Below are 20,776 nucleotides of genomic sequence, written 5' to 3'. Positions count from 1 at the left end.
ACATGTATCCCCATGGAACGGTTGTTACTACAGGTCAATAGTTTCTAGTGCACTGCCTTCTCTGATGTGTGTTTCCTTCTTCTCAGCCTCTTCTTGATTGTGTTATTATCATATGTTTGGCTGAGTTTGGTTAGGGCCATTTGGTGGACTTTTAGTCCCGCATGGTATAAGACCCTTTTACCTAAAGTGCATTACAATCTGAAGAGGGCCTATATTTCTGGTTGGCCCCGATGGAACTAAAACCCCTAACCTTATGCAAGCTCTACCATTTCAGCCCCAGAGGAGTTTTAAAAAAGAGAGAGGGCAGGAGAGAGACAGATAATCTCACAGCGCGCCTCACCCACTAATAGCTGACGGATGGCAACGGCTTTCCCAACAAATTACTCTTGAATAACAGCTCTTACATCTTCTAACCGCCAACGTGGAGACGGATGGCAGTTTGTGTGCGGCCGATAAACACACATCCTCTGGTTCTCACGGGAGCAATGTGTTTACCCATCTGCTTCGGAGGGGGTTTGAACACATCCAGCCCATGCATCGGGTCACGGCGGCTTCATCTCGTACACGGGGCCGCCGGCGACGGCGCCAGACGGATTTATTTACACCGTAAACGCTGCGTCAATACGGCTGAACTCGTATGATACACCCAGTGGTGCAATCACCAGCCGCCCGGGTGTCTGATATGCAAGGCTGATTGGTAATCATCATGCATTATTCAGTCACGCGCGCAACGCAAAATAGGGAAAGCCACAAGCTCAGCGCTTTGACTTAGTTTGCAGATGTCATTTGAGATTGCGCGTTTGAAGTTGGTTTTTTTCTGTATGGAAACCACTCCTGTACATCTAAATAACCTGCCAACAAACCGTTACAGGGGTGATATGATTTCACCGGGTGTGTCCACCTAGATGTATGATGGATAGATAAGCAACGTGTGCTACAGTCCACTGGGTAGGCTGGTAGATTGATCCATCCAGCACACATCTAGGTGGACACTCTCACTTTTGATGTCACTCAAACACAAGGGAAAGGCCGATTATCAAGTGGCTTGTAATAACTAATGCCACTCACACCGGGTGGGATAATATCACCCATTTAAATCTGCCTCCGTATCACTGTGTCTGTGTTGATACACTGAGGTTATGCTCACACAGCGGGTGACCTGTGACCTCCACAGCCCTGTCTTCCCCCTTCCTGTCCAGAGTCAAGGCTCCCTTTTGAGACAGGGGATGGTGAATTGTTTATGATGCAGGTTATGGCAGCGTGATCCAGAAGATGTCTTTTTCAGCCCCTCCATCCCACTTCCCTTTTGTCCATGCATGGAAAGTAGGGCAGGAGTTGGCCCGGGCACCTTGCTGTCGTCACTGACACTTCTTGCAGTGGCTTATCGACCTCTCTCTCTCTCTCTCTCTCTTTCTCTCTTTCTTTCTCTCTCTCTCTCTCTCTCTCTCTCTCTCTCTCTCTCTCTCTCTCTCTCTCTGTCTCTCTGTCTCTCTCTCTCTCTCTCTCTCTCTCTCTCTCTCTCTCTCTCTCTCAGGCAAGCCCAGCCCCAATTGTAGTCAACACGGACACCCTGGAGTCGGTACCATATGTGAGTAGCTTCATTAACATGATCAATATTAGTCTTGTTCTAGTTATCATTAGTTGTATGAAACATCCCCAGTCCATTTCCCCATGCCTCAATCACATTGTTTGGGCAATTGGGGGAGAGAATCGTTTTGACGGTTTTGATGATGACAACCACATTACACACAACACGTTCATGTAAAAAAAAAAAAACGGGGTCACCGTGCTAAATAATGGATGGGTTGTCATGAATAAAAGACCCATCCATAGTTTTTCAAAGACCCTTCGCCCGCTCCCCATCGAAACAAATGCACGGCGCCACGGAAGCAATTAAGAGGGACGAATAACAAAATCAAAATAGAGGAAACATGGCGAGCACAGACGAGAGTGGCTGCCATCATGTCCAGTCTGTTCCGTCAACACGTAACACTGACAGGTGCTGCTTGAGATTCACTGAGACACTGTCATCATGTGCTGGAAATCAGACGCCTCTAGTAACTGTCAGCAGTGTGTGTCTGTGTCTGTGTGTATACATACCTTTTTACGTTCTGATGAATTTAAATAAAATATATTACATTATATATTACATACATACAACTTGGTCGACCCAACCCCGGATCAGCGGATTGAAGATGAGGATGAGGATATAATATATAATCTAATAGCATGCACTCAAATGTAGATACAGTTCCAAACTAAATGTGCTCACCTACCGTGAACCAATTGAATATGCTTTAATATATGTTATGTATATTAAGTATCAGCTGTTGACCCCCGATGACAGTGTGGCGTTCCAAAGGTTACACATAATGAATGAATTAATTAATCGCACGGCACCATCATTGTCTTTTCGACTGTATATGTTGCTGTTTTAGCGCTCACTAAATTATGTAAATGACGGTATGAATCACAAACTTCCGCCAGCGGGGACCGTATAGCGTGAGCGTCGGCCGCGCCAAGCATCCGTCCTGCGACATCGCTGTTCCTGTGTGAATGCCTAATGGGAAGGAAGCGCCTATCGCTAATTAATCATCGCAGCAAAATACAGGCAGCCCTCCACCCCCACTCCACGCCTCCCACTGTGTCTGGCTGGCTCGCAACGCCGCAGGAATAGCTCGCTATTTGATCAATAATTTTAACGGATAAAAACATTTCGGGGGTGTTGAGTTATTCTACTAGGGTGAAAAGTTAATGACCAGAATCTTGGAATGACTGAAAAATTCTTTAAATTATTGGTGCCGTAATGGATACTCAATGATGATGTTTTGACATTTAAGCAAATTGTTTACAATGTGAACAAAATAATAGCAATCGATGCATTTTTACTAGGAATTTCTACTGTTTTCTATTATTCCTAGCTCAGGTATCACCGACATACAGATAGAGCCAGCTACGTTGTCAGCTAATGCAATGTGTTTCTTTCTTCAGCTCAATGGGACAGAGGTTGAATATGAGTTTGAGGAGATCACGCTGGAGCGGGTGAGTACCATCCCAGACCCTGCAAGCACTCCTTTCCTGACAAACATGATTTGGGTTCGTTGTTCAAGCTCACCTGTTCATCAAGTCAAACGCAATGCACAAAAGGAAGTGATTCTGATTGGTTGGTTCACACGATAATAATAATAATAATAATACATTTAATTTAGAGGCGCCTTTCAAGACACCCAAGGTCACCTTACAGAGCATTTAGTCATCATACATTATTTAAAAAAAACAAGACATTGTGTAAAAAGAAATAAACATAAGCAATAAGAAATAAATAAAACAAAAACAAAAAAACAATCAAAACAGTGATCAGTTAGACGTTGTGTGCGAGTTTGAACAGGTGAGTTTTGAGTTGTGACTTGAAGGTTGTAATGGTGTCTGATTGTTTTATGTGTGGGGGGAGGGAGTTCCAGAGCCTGGGTGCTGAACAGCTGAATGACCGGGCACCCATTGTAGTGAGTCGTGATGTGGATATACGATGTGTGGGCATAACAGACATGATCCGTCATCATCTTGGTGGCGGGAACTCCCCGGTCAGATTTTTTAAATGGCATGTTCCCTGTCGTTGACCTCGAATCTGAATGACAGCATAATTAGTTGTATAACTTATTCATGGCTTACAGCAGCTAGCATGTGTGCTAAAAATGAAATGACGCGCCATTAGCAGTACTGGAGCCTGTGGTATTTGAAGAATCTCAACATTATCTATATGGCGTCGACATTAAGACTAACATCGGTTAGGGCATCGTCTTGAAGGATCCAATAGGAGGATGGCGAGCCAGAGACTGCAAAAATGCAAAACAGAGCCATCAACAAAGGTCAGCACCACCGAAGGCGGTGGGCTGATATTTAGCCAACCAGGGAAGCCTGCACGTGGATATTATTCATAAAAAAACCACAACACAACCCTGACTCGTGTCCGTGTCCATGATGAGCCATACAGAGGAGAGCTGCACATTTCTTTGCTTTTTCTATTCCTTCTCAGTGATGTAAAACGTGATACCGCGGTCCTGTGTGTGTATGGGTCCAGGAAGCACTGTTTCAGTGTCAGTGTCGCCAGCAGGCCTTGCCAGCGGTTTCCGATGCCGCGGTATTACAGTACTACAGCCACGGGGCGCCTCGGGGGGGCTGGCTCGGTGGATTAAAGTTTTCATAATCAAGAGATGCCTCGCTTCCCCTCACTTAGGGCTTTAATCACGCCGCGCGTCTCTTTTCATGCGAGAGGAGGCGCGTGGGCGGGATCCTCTTTGACAGCTCTCTGATGAGGCTGTAGCCCCGCTGTCTTTTGGCCAGTAGACTCATCAGACTGTCAGGTTTAGTGATATAGCCGTTATACATTAAGGGCCGGGCGTTTTCGCTGACGGTGATGATGAGCCAGAACCCGTTCCCCATAGAAAACCAGAACACACCCAGTTCCTCACCATGTTAATCCATCATATCAGCACTAAAAGAGTGATACGGGACGTTTTAAATAAAAAGAGGAGTATTCCCTTGTGCTTCACTCAAACAAAAGCGATTGGTTGTTAATCTATTTTAAAACATTTAAAGAATTTGCTAGCTCTTTATGAAAGTCTTAAGACGTACTCGGGTTAGCTTCAGTGAGTCAGTCCAAAAGATACGGTTCTTTAGTTTGAAATGCCCACCATCGCTTCCCCAGCGGCTCCCCCAAAACTAACGTTGTGTGTGGACCCACGCAGGGCAACTCGGGCCTTGGCTTCAGCATCGCCGGCGGGACGGACAACCCACACATCGGAGATGACCCGGGCATCTTCATCACCAAGATCATCCCAGGGGGGGCGGCCTCGGAGGACGGGCGCCTGCGGTAAGTCTGGTCCCGGTCAGGATCTGTGTGGAGGGTCTTAGAGTAGACGGATGTGTCCTGAGTCAGCCGAACATCTTAAAGCAAACAGGGTCCAAAATGAGCTCCTTGTGTTGGCCACCTGTTTGTTTATGTTGTCATTGCTGTCCTGTTTACACTTATTTTTAATTTATTTCACTGAAGGGATGTTTTGGCCCTGCAATGTAAGGTGACCCTGAGTGTCCTGAAATCACATTATCACACGATTTATGCCGTGATTATATATATATATATATAATTTTTTTAATGTTTGTTTCTAATTTAGAAAGGGCATCAAATTAGTTAAGTTCTTTAAGACCAACATTGTGTCCTATCATCATATAATTTTTTACTGATTTTAAGTTAATTTTACAATCAAGTGATCAATCATTGAATCCCAAAGTAAGCGCATGTGTCCTGCTAATTAGTCCAGCCTTGCTAACAAACTACAAAATAATTTTGCCAGATGTTCATGGCTATATTGATCCAGCTGCATGGTCATCATAGTATAAATGGTTGAGACGAGGGAGACAAATTACAAAGTTCAAGTGATCCTTAGTTATGATGAAGAAAGTTAAGAGCGTTTTGATTTGACTTGATTTAAGCTTCATAAGTGTAAGTATTCCGATTATTTCGCTCTGCTTGCCACTTACTTTGTGTGCGTGTGTGTGCGTGTGTGTGTGTGTGTGTGTGTGTCGGGTCCCAGCTGGCTCCACTGCAGGGCCTCAAGGGGGATGTGTGTCCTTGAGTGTTAGGGCATGGATGTTGTATCCCTAACCTCTGGGAATTCAAACGCTGCCTCCCTCTGCCTCTCACCACACACACACACACACACACACACACACACACACACACACACACACACACACACACACACACACTTACACACACACACACACACACACACACACACACACACACACGCACTTAGTCACACATGAACGTCTCCCAGTAGAAAAGCAGTGGTTCATTTCAAACCTGCGTCCCGAAGCAGACTTAGCATCTATGCAGAAGCCGATGTGCCCTGTGCCCATGTCTGTTCTGCTTTCACAGGCAAGCTATCAGAGAATCTAGTGGCAAGCTCCACAGGGAGCCCTTAATCTTGCATAAATATTGAAAAACAGCACTTCTAAAGCGAGTGCTGGTTTTAATAAGTATTGAAACGTCCACTTCTCAACCGAGTGCTAATTTTATTTGAAGTACCCCCTTCTGAGTACGTAGATACTGCAGCTGGCGCGCGCGTGTCGATGAGTGTGCGTTTCCAACCTATCTATCCGTGCAGCTACCGGTGGATGGTGGGCGGCCGTGCGTCTCACTTCCTCCCCTTGCTCCCCAGGGTGAACGACTGCATCCTGCGGGTGAACGACTCGGACGTGTGGGAGGTGTCCCACAGTAAGGCCGTGGAGGCCCTGAAGGTGGCGGGCTCCATCGTGCGGCTGTACGTGCGGCGCCGCCGGCCCATGCTGGAGACCGTCCTGGAGATCAAGCTCATCAAGGGACCCAAAGGTGGGAGGGGAAGGGGGACGGGGGAGAACGTCGGGGGTGGGCTGGAATAGTCTCTAGTGCTGGTTAGTAAGGCTGCTCAATTAAATGAATATTAATCACAATGGTGATTTTGAACTCTGCCATAGCAAATTGTGGAGCATTGCAATTAATTGATAGATGAATTAGGAATTTATAGATTAATTAGGTGAAGTATAAATAAGTTGAAATGAGTGCGGCCGCGACATTCAAGTCAAATTACAATTACTATGACTCAGCAATTTCTTTGCTAATGGTGTTTTTTATAAACAGTTAGCACCGCATAGGATGAATTGAATCGATATTGTGCTTTGAAATTATTCTAATTTGAATTAAAGTTAAAAATAATAAAACCTCATGTGACTTTTAAGGAAAAATTGTGTATGGATAAAGAATTATGTTGAGTTAGAGGCTTCCACAAATTCTGCCTCTTGCTATTGGTATCCAGCTTTTAGGGGGGGGGGCTACCTTGCATGCTAAGCTAATCTTGTCCACACGCACAGGGCTGGGGTTCAGCATAGCGGGCGGGGTCGGAAACCAGCACATCCCCGGAGACAACAGCATCTACGTCACCAAGATCATCGACGGGGGAGCGGCCCAGAAGGACACCCGGCTACAAGTGGGAGACCGGCTGCTCATGGTGAGGGATCCTCTCGTCGACCACTGAACTGAAACACAGTACATTACACCAACCGTCTCAGGCTCAAAGGGCTTCACAGGTCCCCTTTCACCAAGACTCCTCACCCTAAGCAGGCCTATAATGATACCAATCCAAATATATATTTTTCGAGCGATCTGATTTGTCCAAAAGGATGCGATATGATAGGTTGAAAAGAGAAATATTATTTTCTGAGTGATCTGATTGGTCGAAAAATCTATATTTTAAGAGCTTTCCACTTTAAACAAAATTCCTCATCCTAAGCAGTCCTATAAGGATAAAAATCCCAAACCAAGCACAAACACAAAAGGCTCTGTCCGATGAGCAACAGTGTCCCGCAGCTTCCCATTATTCAATTTGCTTTGCGTGAAGTTAAATCTATGCAGTGTGACTTTATGTTATGAATATAATTATGAGCTGTCAATTTGTACCATTTTCTTTTCAGTCAGTAACCTCCCCCACTTGCTTAGCCACTTATCCAAACCTCTTGTGAGGCCGAGCTGCCGCCGATGCACCTGTGAGGCATGCGGCGGCAGAGACCGCCCATGCCTTCCTGCCTTGTCGTGTCAGTATAGCTCAGCTGGCTCCTCAGCTATTAGGGCATCTCTTCGGCGGGGCGCCTTCTTGTTATACCAGCGCCTAATTTAATTACCTCCCATCCCACCGTCGTGCAGCCCTCCCCAAGCCCATCTGTCATAATCTGGTTAGCCGGCATACAGGGAGGGAGTGGGAGGGAGGGAGTGGGAGTGAAGGAGTGTGTGGGAGGGAGGGAGTGGGAGTGAAGGAGTGTGTGGGAGGGAGGGAGGGCGCTGCAACAGGGAGGAGTGTATGAGCAACAATAGGTTGGCTTTTTAACAAGTCATCAACAATCGACCGTCTCTCTGTCTTTGTTGCCCTCTTAATCTCTTAATCTCCTTCTCTCTCTCTCTCTCTGATTCTCTCTCTCTATCTATCGGTCCCGGTGGGGTACACACATATACAACCACACACACACACACACGCGCACACGCACACAAACACACACACACACACACACACAGGTAAACAACTACACCCTGGAGGAGGTGTCCCACGAGGAGGCGGTGGCCATACTGAAGAACACCTCGGACGTGGTCTACCTGAAGGTCGGCAAGCCCACCAACGTGTACCTGTCGGACCCCTATGGGCCTCCGGACATAACGCACTGTGAGTTCCCCTTCGCCTTCTCCCCTTCTAGCGAATGAATTACCTCAGAGAATCCAAGAACACATAGAACCATCGTTGTTTGGTTTGGAGCTGTTATTAGCATCGGCACGATTATCTAGGTTGAGCAAGTGAGACTAAGTGGATTTTGTGTTGTTAAGAGTTTGTGCAATTGAACATGAAGTTGAGTGTAAATTAGGGGTGTTTCACAAAGGTTTGCTTTAATCCCGACCGTGAGCTGTCAGGATGCGCTAATCTACGCTTGGGCTCCTGCTCGGATAATGCCCTGCTCTCAGTGAAGCAGCTAGCTAAGGCAGCTAGCTAGTTAGAGAAGCCTCAGTGCCGGGCAAACGCGGGCGCTGTCTGTCGCATCCTTCTGTGTTCCTTTCTCAATTCCTCGCTCTCTCTCTTTTTTGTCATCCCTCTATGTCTACCCTGACCCTCGTCATCCTTACCCTCACCACACACACACACACACTCGCACTCAAACACACCAACACACACACAGCATTCTCTCCCACCATGGAAAACCATATCTCTTCCCCGGGAAACATCGGCGCCCTGGAGTATAAGTCGGGGCTCCCGCCCATCTCCCCCGGGAGTTACTCCCCCATCCCCAAGCACCTGCTGGGCGACGAGGACGTGAACAGGTTGGACGGTTTTTCCTTCTTACGGTAATTAGTTCCTGCCTTCCTACCGCACCTTCTTCCAGGTAGACGTCGGTGTCTCTGTGTCCCTGTCGGCCCCCCACCCGCCTCCACCCTCCTCCATCGCTGCTCCATCGTGTTCTCCCTAATGGTTTAGCCGTTGTGTTTTCTTGTTGTGTAATGTTGAGCGTTTGGATGGTGTGTGTGTGTGTGTGTGTGTGTGTGTGTGTGTGTGTGTGTGTGTGTGTGTGTGTGTGTGTGTGTGTGTGTGTGTGTGTGTGTGTGTGTGTGTGTGTGTGCGCGTATGTGAGTGTGTGTTGGAAGAGTAACCAAACACTCATCATCACCACGACGGAGACAGTGAAACACAATTTGTTGTACTTGCTTTCTTGTGATTGGCTTAAAGTCGGGGGAGCCATTTAAGGGAAACTAAACAGTTAGGACAATAACGGACGTTTGCAAAAGAGAGATCGCTTTGTAAGTCCTTAACGGGAGACAAAAGTGGGAATGTACCCTATATCATTTGGAAGAAATTAGCCTCTTTTTCTACTTGACTTTTCAACTGCTCTCGCACTCTCAGCCTCTTGAATTACCTCCCATATGGTCAATGTGAGCATTGCTTGGTATGATTGGTCGAAAAAATTTATATTTTTCAAGCTATCTGATCTGTTGAAAAAAAAAAAAAATTGACCAGTGCGGCTCCAAATATGGAGCCACTAGTGACAGTCTGTCGAAAACTGGACAATTAGTGGATAGCTGTCAGCGTGTTGTGTTGGTTGTTGTGTTTTGTAGTTGCACATCCACAAAACACTGGAGAGTATCAGTAGATGGTATGCTTTGGGTACAACTGAGGTCAGAACAGAGATGGGATACTTCTGCCCCCCCTTCCCCCTCACTCCTCTTTCATAGCTTTTACATCATCAGTAGTGGACACATGTTTTGATTTTAGTTCTTCTTTTTTCGAGTTTGCCAGTGGAGTTGTTCTAAGCTTAAAATTATAGATGTCGTCTGCAGTGTCCTTCTCTCTCCCTCACCCTGTTGCTACTGGATCGGGATTAGACTGCACAAACCATGATTCACGATCATGGTCGGTGCGTTACCAAGGACAAACAATAACAAGAGAAAGGCTTAACCGGAGAAAGGCAAAACTTTGGCAAAAGAAAAAAATCGTGTAGTTATCGTTACTATCATGACGTATTTTTGTATTTTTATTCGTACCGGTATGGAATTTCCGGAATGGCAATAACACTCATAAAACATTCCTGTGTGCCGTAACGAGGATGCAGCCGCCCGTCCCCGAACCCAAACGGTGAAAGCGGGACTGAGCTGCTTCCAAGGCTGGATGGCAGATAGCCTGTTTGTCGGAACAATCGGCGAGGATTGGCACTTCCTATAAATCCTTTTGTTCTCCGAAGACTTACCCCTCCTCCCTGCCTCGTCTCTGTGGCCGAGCTAAGAGGATTAAACATTTGTTCTGAGCTTTAAGTACTGCGTTACCTCACTAGTGACCTTCCACACCGCCATAACTTGGGCAGCCATTGTTCACATTTCACGGCCATCCTCCCCTCGTCAAGGTAGTTAACGTTCTCGCGTAGTAAGACAGAGGGCGTGAGTAGATGTTTAATTTAAAACAAGTCGTCGACCTGTGGTGGTATTCAGGATTTTAACCGTAAAGGTCAAAGCATGTTGCGACGAGAAGATGGATTTCTACTTATGGCATGCATTCCTCCCTAGAGGGTAGAGGAAGTTTTAAATACAACAATTTAATGAGGATTATGATCTCTCCCCACAGTCGTCTCCTTTTATATCTAAATCTTCCTGTTTTACAAGAGAAAGGCTAACTGAACGGTCTGAGCGTCCATATTAACCACGTTTCCCCCCTCATTCGCTCCGCTTACAATTCTCTTTGAAAACCTGCCCTTTAATTTCCCTATTAACAAACGACCAGCAGCGCCTCACTCTCTCTGGGGAGACTTTACAAATCTCAAAGAGAATTGTGAACTGGAAAAGGCCCCGAGTCGTACTCCGGCTACGCGTGTTTGGAATGAGAGTGAGTTGGGGGGTGGGGGGGGGGGGGGGGGGGGGGGGAGATTGATGGAACTCAACTGTTTCTAAATGCCACCTTGAGTCGCTCCCCACCCGCTCTCTCTGCCTACTCGTCCTCCTGCCAGTCCGGATTAACGCTCCGTCCTCGTCTCTGGCCAGAAACACGTCAGGGGGTTATGAATGATTCAGCAAAGACGCTCCAGATGTCTTGACCGTCCCTCTGGCGGTTCTCCTCATATCCCCAGCAGTGTCTTCACGCCGGCAGTTGATGTGGTTAGTGAGGCGCATACCGAGGCAAATGTGACACTCAATTTGTTGTCCGGAATATTTCAGATCCACTTTGGATTAAAACTCCACCGCCGGTGATTTAGCACCAAATAGTGCTTATTCAACATGAAAAATGCATATCACCCAAAATATATATATTTTAAAACCTTGCTTAGGGCTGAATGAGACGCTACTATGTCCCACATTATAAAGATATGCAACATTAAATGATATTCATATCGACCGATATAACAAGAGGTCCAAAGTGTCTTCATTGAGCAGCTGTAGGGGTTAGGGCATCTTGCAAGCCTACAGGTACACTTGGGCTCCAACCCAACACCCTACCCACCAGACTATCTGCCCCTGACAGCCAAGGCCTTAGCATGGAATCTGGGCTCATAGGCACACAGATGAGGCCGTTCCAGACAGCACAGAGCCCGGGCCTGAAGTGGGTGGCAAGACAGAGCTCTCGGAAGAGGATTCCTTCAAATCTGTGTATTTCCATAGATTCCTTCAAATCTGTGTATTTCCATAGATTCCTTCAAACCTGTGTATTTCCATAGATTCCTTCAAATCTGTGTATTTCCATAGATTCCTTCAAACCTGTGTCTTTCCACAGTGCCCAGTCTACGTATTGTTGATTTGAAAACCTCACAGTCCGCTAGGACAGTGCTATTGCAGCAGCACATCCCAAAAGTCAGAATTGCACTTACAAATATAAGGGGGATAGAGAAGAACAAGACTTGTTGGGTGTGTTTACTTTGCCTAAACCTGGCGTTGTCCAGTTCTGGTGAGCCACCATCTCCACGTCTCTCCCTGTCTGTGCCAGACTCCGACGTCGTGGACGGATGGACAGGGAGCTTAGAGAAATGTCTGTCTGAGTCGCATCATGAACGAGCGGACACTGACTCCACGGCCCGCACATCAAAACGCTGGCACAAATGAAATGGACTGCGGCCCTCGACCACGGTATCGCTATGGCTCAGCCCCGCTCTCCCAGAATCCTTAGGGCCCACGATCAGTTCAGTCAGCTGTAGACTGCCAGTAGCTACATAATACACATGGGCACGTGACAGTCTGTCAGGCAGAGAGCTCGCCCGCGGAGGGCATATAGTGACAGTCTGTGTGTGTGTGTGTGTGTGTGTGTGTGTGTGTGTGTGTGTGTGTGTGTGTGTGTGTGTGTGTGTGTGTGTGTGTGTGTGTGTGTGTGTGTGTGTGTGTGTGTGTGTGTGGATGATGTAGTGCCTGTTGTCATGTCCATGTATGCAGTGTGCATTTGTGTGGGTGACTGATTAGGCACTGTGTGTGTGTGTGTGTGTGTGTGTGTGTGTGTGTGTGTGTGTGTGTGTGTGTGTGTGTGTGTGTGTGTGTGTGTGTGTGTGTGTGTGTGTGTGTGTGTGTGTGTGTGTATGTATATGGCTGTGTTAGTGAGCTGTGGAGTATGCTAATTTGTACACTGCCTATTAGTCGACTCAAATTTAATCTGCAGTAGCAGAACTGTAGCTCCCAGCATCACAACAAACTTTGTTCACGCACGGACGCACATACACGAACACACACACACACACACACACACACACACACACACACACACACACACACACACACACACACACACACACAGACACACACACACACACACACACACACACACACACACACACACACATAGCGAATCATCAGTCGTGCAGATACACATTCAGCGCATAAACAGCTCTTCTGTGCACTCTCGGACAGTACGGCCTCCGAAACACTGCACATGATTTCACATTCCGTTTACACTGAGAGGCAGGCTTGCACGTCTACGCTTCTCTGTTTAGAGCACCGATCAATACACCACTGTGTACAGCGTGGATCTGGCTCCGGCCATGTGCACGGGAGGGGAGGTATTCAAATCTGAATCCGGTTAGGTGGCGATGATGATGATGATGATGATGATGTGATGTCCCTTGAGTGAAGAAGATCGCACGGCAACGGCGTGTCCTCTTCAGTGTGTCCGAGGATGTGCGCCCCCGTTTTTGAAGCCGTCTCCATTAGAGTCCGTCCGCCTGTCTGTCATGACCTCACGCTATGTCAGTCTGGTTCTCTGTCGCATGCTTTTATGTTGTGAGTCTGTTCTAAATTCAACCTCGATGTAAACTGTGCATTGAATTTACTTTTGGATCATATAAATAATAAGTTTCATAATTTGAAAAGTATTAATGAAAAGATAACATTGAGCATTGTACTCTTCAACGTCTGGGTTATTTTTGTGTCCGGGGTCTTGTCGGTTATAAATAAAGCGGCTGTGATGCCCATGAGCAGGAGAGTGTGTGAACGAGCGGCCTGCACGCGCCAAAGTGACTCACGATGTCTTTTTGCCCTCCGCCTCCCCGATTAGAAACCCATCGCTAGACGACAGCGACGGTCACAGGTTTGAGTCCCAGCATTTCCAGCTTAGGTGAGAACCGCCCCCGTCTGCCTACTGCACGCTGCGTGACCACGCCCACTCGTCCTTCATCTGCCCCCCCACCCCCCACCCCCCTGCCAGACCCCACCCCACACCCCCTCCCAGCTTGTTTTTCTTCCAATTTATTGGATCTGGTATTCATGGCGTCTTTTTTCCCCTTTGTTTATTTCCTGCTATCTTGCTCCGTTGCCTGTATTACGTTCTTTCCTGTCTTCCCCCTCTTCTCGCCGCCTTTCTCTGTTTTCCTGAAACAGAAATGTATTCCTCCCCTCTCCCCTCTCCCCTCTCCCCTCTCCCCTCTCCCTTCACCCCTCACCACTTCTATTTCCTTCACACCGGGCACTAACCTCAGTTCTTGTCTTTCACTCCCTAATCCCCAACTCCTCACCCCCTGCCCTCCCCCTGCTCCCCTACCTCCCCCCTCCCTCCCCCCCCCCCAGGCCTCCCGAGCCCGTTTACAGCACTGTGAACAAACTGTGTGACAAACTGCCCTCTCCCCGACACTACTCTCCCCTGGAGGACGACAAGAGCCTCCTCCACTCCGTCCCCTTCCCCACCTATCACTTAGGCCTGTTCCCCGACACGGACGTCACCAGGTAATACCGCCATACCGTGAACCCCCCCACCCACCACCTCCACCACCTCCACCGTCACCAACTCCACCCCCACGCCATTCCAGAAGGGCTTTGGCTCTTTCGTCATGTGCATGCCACCCCTAAACCCCCCCATCCCCCAGCATCACAATCATCATCATCATCATCATCATCATCCCCACCGCCGCCGTCACCCCAACAACTCTCCCTCACTAAAACCCGCAAGCCTCTCAAATTTTTTGGGCGCTGTGATTTATTTATTTCTCCCGGTACGGTTAATGGGAAGCCTGGCGCTTATCTTCCCCCGACACATTGTGCAGGTCGGGTCTCCGTCATTGGAGTTCCAACTTTTTCGTGGCTCCCCTGCTTCTTTCGGGGGGGAAGTCGGTGTCACTAAAGCAAATTTAAGCAAATTTCTCCTTGAGCATTTTCCTTTTTTTTTTTGTAGCTTGCTCTACTTTAAACGGTGGTTTACAAAGAGAAACTAATCGCAAGGAGAGGCTTTTCACACTGGAGTGTACCAAAGTGGGACTTGGATTCTGACGAGGCTGTTGTAGGCCTGAGAACAGGGACGCGTGTCCTCAGAGAACAACCCTGACCTCTGCTTACAGGCCAACAGCGCTCCGTATGTTTTCCATCACATCCCTTCCTCAGGTTGAGCAGGGGGACTCCAGGCTGTTGTGTCGTCTGACATGCCAACCACTTTTATAGCCGGTGGCTGCGGTGCTCATGGAAAACGAGGTGACTTCGGCCCGGATCTTTTGACTTCCGTTTGGGTTCCACTCGCACTGAACCTCACTGTGAGGACATTTTTTCAGCCTGATCTCAACGTGACTAGCTCAGAACAGTTTCAATTTCATGCGGTTTTCTTCTAGAAACCGAACGAGAACAAGTCGTTAATGATAATTAATATTAATTCCCACCTGTTGAACACCTTAAATGTTTTCTCAAATGTGGGACTTTCGGGCAAATTTCACACAAAGAGACATGGTTTACGTGAGATATTATAACATTGACAATGATGATAATAAAGAAGCATTTCCAAAGAGTAAAGCTTTATTCAAATGACAAACGTGTAGGCCTATAAATGTGCCTTACAAAACACCAGCAGAAACGACACGAATCACACCGGCTTAAGCGTCTGCTTATCAGAACATGCACGTTTTATGTGGGTTTTGCTTTGCCCAGTGAGGAGATACACCTGACCACACGGAAAGGCTGATGTCCCGATAAAAAACACAGACGAACCCGACCATGATGAGAGCCCTCCGGTGCCCTCACCCTGGAGGGGTGGATTTCTTTTGTCAGCCTGCGACCTGCGCTTATCCTGAGCCACGCGTCTTGTATCCCCGAACACACAGCCCTGTGTGTGCGGGGATGAAGGGGGATGAAGGGTCTGTGATGGCTCGGTGCAGATACCCGATGCAACCACCGTTTCCTGGTCTTACCTCTTGAGACCCACAATGCTCAAAAGAGCCTGCTGCAAACACAAAGGTTTCAAGAGCTTCATTGCAGGAAGGCCCTGTAGGGAAATGTCCTGCAGTGATTGACGTGGGATGTCGCAATGATGGGTTTTTTTGGCAACATCACTGCAGTTAATTTACCTGACAGTAGGGGACAGTATATCACCAGCATAGACGATGTTTGTGGTTGGTCCGTGAAAGGGAGCATATAGCTATATATTCTTGTACTTCCTGTACAATCTAATTGTGTTACGGCAGATAAGCATGGTGGCATTTGTCCAGACGAAGGAATAAAGAGAAAAGTAAACAATTACACAATATGAGGGCTGTTGGCCGTGTGTGTGTGCGTGTGTGTGTGTGTGTGTGTGTGTGCGTCTTTGGAGGGGCTAGTAAGAGATAGTACGTGATGGGATCCCTCTTGTTCAAATTGGGACAAGTCCTCCTAAGTAGAGCACTATCCCCCTGTGGCTCTCTCTCTCTTTCTCTGCCTCTCTCGCTCTCTCTCTCCCCGTCTCCCTTTTCTCTTCCCTTTTTATCTTATCGCTCGCCCTTCTCCCTGTGTATCACCGAGATTGCCCTGCGTCCGTCCGTCCCTCAGTCCGTACGGCGCGCGTCCCGCCACGTGCCCCACCGTCCGTGCACGTTTCTTTCTTCTTCCTTCCCTCTTCTTCCACCTCTTCTTGTGTTGTCCACCCACGGTCTGTCTTGGGAGGGTGTCGCGGTGTGTGTGTGAGCGTGAGCGGCTGGTGTGTGAGGATGCACCGCCCGTCGGAGTCCCCCGAGCTCATGTACTACCTGAACTGCGTGTACAGGGAGCCGCGCAAGATGGTGCTCCACAAGGGCTCCACCGGCCTGGGCTTCAACATCGTGGGCGGTGAGGACGGCGAGGGCATCTTCGTGTCCTTCATCCTGGCCGGGGGGCCGGCCGACCTCAGCGGGGAGCTGAGGAGGGGAGACCAGATCCTCTCGGTGAGTCTCAACCGCCTCCCTCTGTCCGTAGGGCTATCCGCCCTCTCCTGTGTTATCTGCCCTCCGTCATGTGTCCTGAGTGCTCCCCTCTGTCCTCTCTCAATTAGTCGTCTCTCCTAAGTGCTCTGTCCTCTCTGCTATGTCTCTTCTAATTCTGCGCTCCCTTCTCTCCTAAGTCCTCTCCTGTGTCTTATGTCCTCTCGTGTTTCCTATGTCCTCTCCTTTGTCCTTTCTCACCTAAGTCCTCTCCTCTCTCTCCTGTGTCCTATCACCTCTCCTCTCTCCTCTCCCACCAAGTCCTCTCTACTAAGGACTCTGTCCTCTCTCCTGTGTCATATGTCCTCTCCTCTCTCACCAAGTCCTCTCTACTAAGGACTCTGTCCTCTCTCCTTTGTCCTATGTCCTCTCTCACCTAGCCCTCTCTCCTCATTCCGCTCTCTTCTCTCCTATGTCCTCTCCTGTGTCCTAAGTCCTCTCCTCTGTCCTCTCTCACCTAGTCCTCTCTCCTAAGTACTCTTCCCTCTCTCCTCTGTCTATGTCCTATCCTATGTCCTCTCTCATCTATTCCTCTCTCCTTTGGCCGACGTCTTGCCCTCTGTCCCCTCTCCTCATCCATCTCCCCTTAGCCCTTTCTCCTTAGGCTCCTCTCTTACTGTGTCCCTATCTCCTCTCCTCTCTCCTCCCTCCTCCTTCTCTGTCCAAAGCTCCAGCCCTTTAGTGTTCCCTGGGACTCTGAATAGAGCTTTGTATATGCCAGAGAATCAGACCATATAGTGCTAAGCACAATGAAGGGTCACAGTGGAGTATAGAACAATACATGGAAGTGTATCATTAGATCCATAATTCGATTTTACACAAAACCCTATCTCAACTTGTGCATCGGCGGTTGAATTTCATGCACTCAATACTCAAAACGGTCAAAGCAGTAGCACAATTAACAGCATGAATCCTTTTGATTGCTTAATAAAAGTGTTACCCAAACTATGACCTCCCACCCCGTACTGCGATGATTGTATAGCATGCATTTTCCCACTGACCTCTTCAACTATAGTCCAGTGGCCTAGTTCAGCCCAGTGATGTAATTAAGCTTATTATAAAACTGCCGCTAATGTACTTCTGGCTCAAAGGGATCAAACCGGATATTTTTGGTCTTGCACACTTTCTTCTATAAAGATATAAATAGCTGCTACAGGGATATAAATAAACTGCAATGGATCATTTTAACAGATTCACATTCGCCTTCTGCTACATTTCGTGAGCATTTTCACGGAAACTCTTTACAGCCAAGGAGTTGCTGTGAGTCTGACGCCTGCAACTTCACAGCAAGGTCAAATGATAATTTGACTGAAAAGCCAACGGAATGTACACGTAATGAATCCAGAATCTAGGTCAATTATCTTGTAATATTAGGACCACACTCACACACACAGACTCCTGGAGGAGCAGTAAATGAGAGGTGACGATCATCGCAGCTTGTAACAGGCCCCGGTGCAGCGCTCCGTAGAGCGGAGCAGATTGTGGCGGGCCTGTTCCAGGGCTAGTTCTCTGAACACGGTGTTAAACCAGCCGGGCACCTGTCACCCAGCCCATTTCAGTCCAATCACCACCTGAGTCTTCCCTGATGAAGGCAAGCGGTTAGTGCTCCAGTGGTGCCCTCGTTTTCAGGTCTAAGAATAACCTCTTCACTCTCTGTCATTCTCTCTCTATGTCTCTCTCTCTCTCTCTCTCTCTCTCTCTCTCTCTCTCTCTCTCTCTCTCTCTCTCTCTCGCTCTCGCTCTCGCTCTTTCTCTCATTTTTTCTCTCTCGCTCGCCCCCGCTTTCTCTCCAGTCTCTCTCTTTATTCCTGTTTCTGTTAGGTTTGTAACTACGGCATGGCAACACATGTTTGCTTGTTTCTATTGTTAACAGTGTGTGTGTTTGTGTGTGTCGGGGGGTGGGGGGTGGATTTCCACACATACTTCACACTTCAGCCCCCATCGGTTTATGTGCAACCCAACACACTAAAATCGAAATGTCCCAGTTGCAGCTCAATTTAGTGAAATGGGGTGTATTTAACTATACAAACTAGGCCAAATAGTGTGTGTGTGTGTGTGTGTGTGTGTGTGTGTGTGTGTGTGTGTGTGTGTGTGTGTGTGTGTGTGTGTGTGTGTGTGTGTGTGTGTGTGTGTGTGTGTGTGTGTGTGTGTGTGTGTCTGTGTAATGCTTTCCCTAAGGTTTGGATTTATTGTTGTGGTTACTCTTAAAATAAAACGTAAACTGCTTTCAAATCTTTATCGGCCTAGTAAACACCTCCATAAATGGTATGACATCAAAAGTGATGTTATGTCTATCCTAGCCTAGTTCTCTCCCCCCCCCCCCCCCCCCTCTCTCTCTCTCTCTCTCTCTCTCTCTCTCTCTCTCTCTCTCTCTCTCTCTCTCTCTTTCTCTTTCTCGCTCGCTCCCTGTCTTTGTCCTTCCTCTCTCTCTTCCTCCTCCAGTCCATAACTAACCTTCCTGATTCTCCTCATGCTGTGTGGACAGGTGAACGGCATTGACCTGCGAGGGGCCACCCACGAGCAGGCTGCCGCCGCACTGAAGGGAGCGGGCCAGATGGTCACCATTGTGGCCCAGTACCGGCCTGAAGGTGAGCACTGACAACCAGCCAGCCAGGTGTTAGCCAGGGATGCGCATTTCACCGGGTGATACAAACTGTGACTAAATCAAAGTATTTACTGGATTCCACAGTGTTGGGTTAAGACTGGCTGTTTTTAGAATCAACTCTTTTGGACTCGACTCTCCGTCCCGAGAGTAAACTACAAAGTGTTCAGGAGCATTTGAAGGGTTGATTTGGGTCTTATTCTGTGGCTTATTTTGTGAGGTCTGAAATGACATCCTTTTGACTTGAACTCCTTTGAGCCAATCATAAAATTACCATTGAAATAGCCGATCATAGATAGAGCTTTCTGTACAGTCTAGTTTTGGTTATAAACTTTTAAGGCTAGAACCTCATGTTCAACTTTTATCTAAAAAAAAACACCTTAAGGTGGAAACTATGGAAGTGGTTATAAAACAAGGACAATTCTTACTGTTGTTTATAAATCGTACACCCACTCTGTCTGTACGTGTGTAGTGGGTAGTAGTAAGAACCTGAGGACTACTAGTGTAGAACTGGGAAAGAGGAAAGTCTGGTTATTTGCCATGTTTTCTGAAATCTCTCTTTACCTGATTATCGATCTGTATCGATCCACTCTAAATGACAAAACATTTAATCGACACAGCCAATGACGCCATACTGAATTGCGTAACGAGTTTCTCTGCGTCTTTCAAATTATATATTGTGGCCATCTGCACAAACACATGTATTAAAAGACACAAAAATATAATAGAGATACTATTCCCAGCACCCACCTAGGCAATCAACCACTGTTGGCGCCCTACAGTGAAAAACATAGGTCAGGTAAGGTAACCCGCCTCACCTGATCTGATTATGGTTACAGGAAGTACCGCCAGCCAGCAAAGGAAATAACTCATGGTTAAAGAGCTCACACTGAGCCAAGGAAAAAACATACTACTCCCCACTAAAGCTCATGTGCCAGGCCTCTCATCAATGTCATCTATTATCGTCTCGCTAATTATTGCCGCCATGATTCTATTCCAAGTGCGGTCTCTTTTTATGCTCCGTCGAAGCGAGAACATTTCCACGGAATTTAGCAACGGTGCCAAAAATGGGACGCTACCGTATTACAGCGTGTCAGCCTGGAATGATCCATACGCATTAAGGACCGGAACAGGACGATATTAATTTGCTTAACAGAGCATCGTCTCCTGCCGCTCACATAGCAATCAAACCTAAACCAAAAAAATACAAATAAATGTGTGCGGTCCCAAACGCTTCTGTGTCTGAAACGGCCACCGTGCCAAGCAAACCAACCGGGCCTGGCTGGCCCTGCTCCCACTAACGGCTCCTCTCTCTTCTCTCGCCCATCAGAACTTGCCCTATGCTCACCATGCCGGGGCCCTTCTCCAGCACCAGGTTTGTGCTGCTGGCACCGGCGGTTGCTCTGTGTAGTGGCATCATTCACCGCTGTAGGGGGTGGGGGTGGGGAAAAAAAACAA

General features: G+C 47.7%; 1 protein-coding gene across 21 annotated transcripts in view; it reads left to right on the top strand.

Annotated features, from left to right (window-relative positions):
- dlg2 (discs, large homolog 2 (Drosophila)) overlaps positions 1-20,776 on the top strand; it is a 131,009-nt gene that overhangs the window by 93,066 nt on the left and 17,167 nt on the right. For 10 of the 21 annotated variants that reach the window (XM_030360826.1, XM_030360829.1, XM_030360822.1 and 7 more), the window contains 12 exons: positions 1,535-1,588; positions 2,992-3,042; positions 4,746-4,870; positions 6,222-6,391; positions 6,910-7,046; positions 8,105-8,249; positions 8,755-8,920; positions 13,587-13,646; positions 14,096-14,251; positions 16,524-16,680; positions 19,202-19,304; positions 20,649-20,693. In XM_030360826.1, the coding sequence (XP_030216686.1) occupies positions 1,535-1,588; positions 2,992-3,042; positions 4,746-4,870; positions 6,222-6,391; positions 6,910-7,046; positions 8,105-8,249; positions 8,755-8,920; positions 13,587-13,646; positions 14,096-14,251; positions 16,524-16,680; positions 19,202-19,304; positions 20,649-20,693 (1,369 nt within the window). The remainder of the gene's footprint in view (positions 1-1,534; positions 1,589-2,991; positions 3,043-4,745; positions 4,871-6,221; positions 6,392-6,909; positions 7,047-8,104; positions 8,250-8,754; positions 8,921-13,586; positions 13,647-14,095; positions 14,252-16,523; positions 16,681-19,201; positions 19,305-20,648; positions 20,694-20,776) is intronic. The other 11 variants (XM_030360830.1, XM_030360827.1, XM_030360825.1 and 8 more) reach the window with 8 other exon arrangements.

The sequence above is a fragment of the Gadus morhua genome, chromosome 7 (genome assembly GCF_902167405.1).
Source record: "Gadus morhua chromosome 7, gadMor3.0, whole genome shotgun sequence".
Lineage (NCBI taxonomy): Eukaryota > Metazoa > Chordata > Actinopteri > Gadiformes > Gadidae > Gadus > Gadus morhua.
Note: the sequence above shows the minus strand (reverse complement) of the source record. Positions and strands in the feature narration are given on the sequence as shown.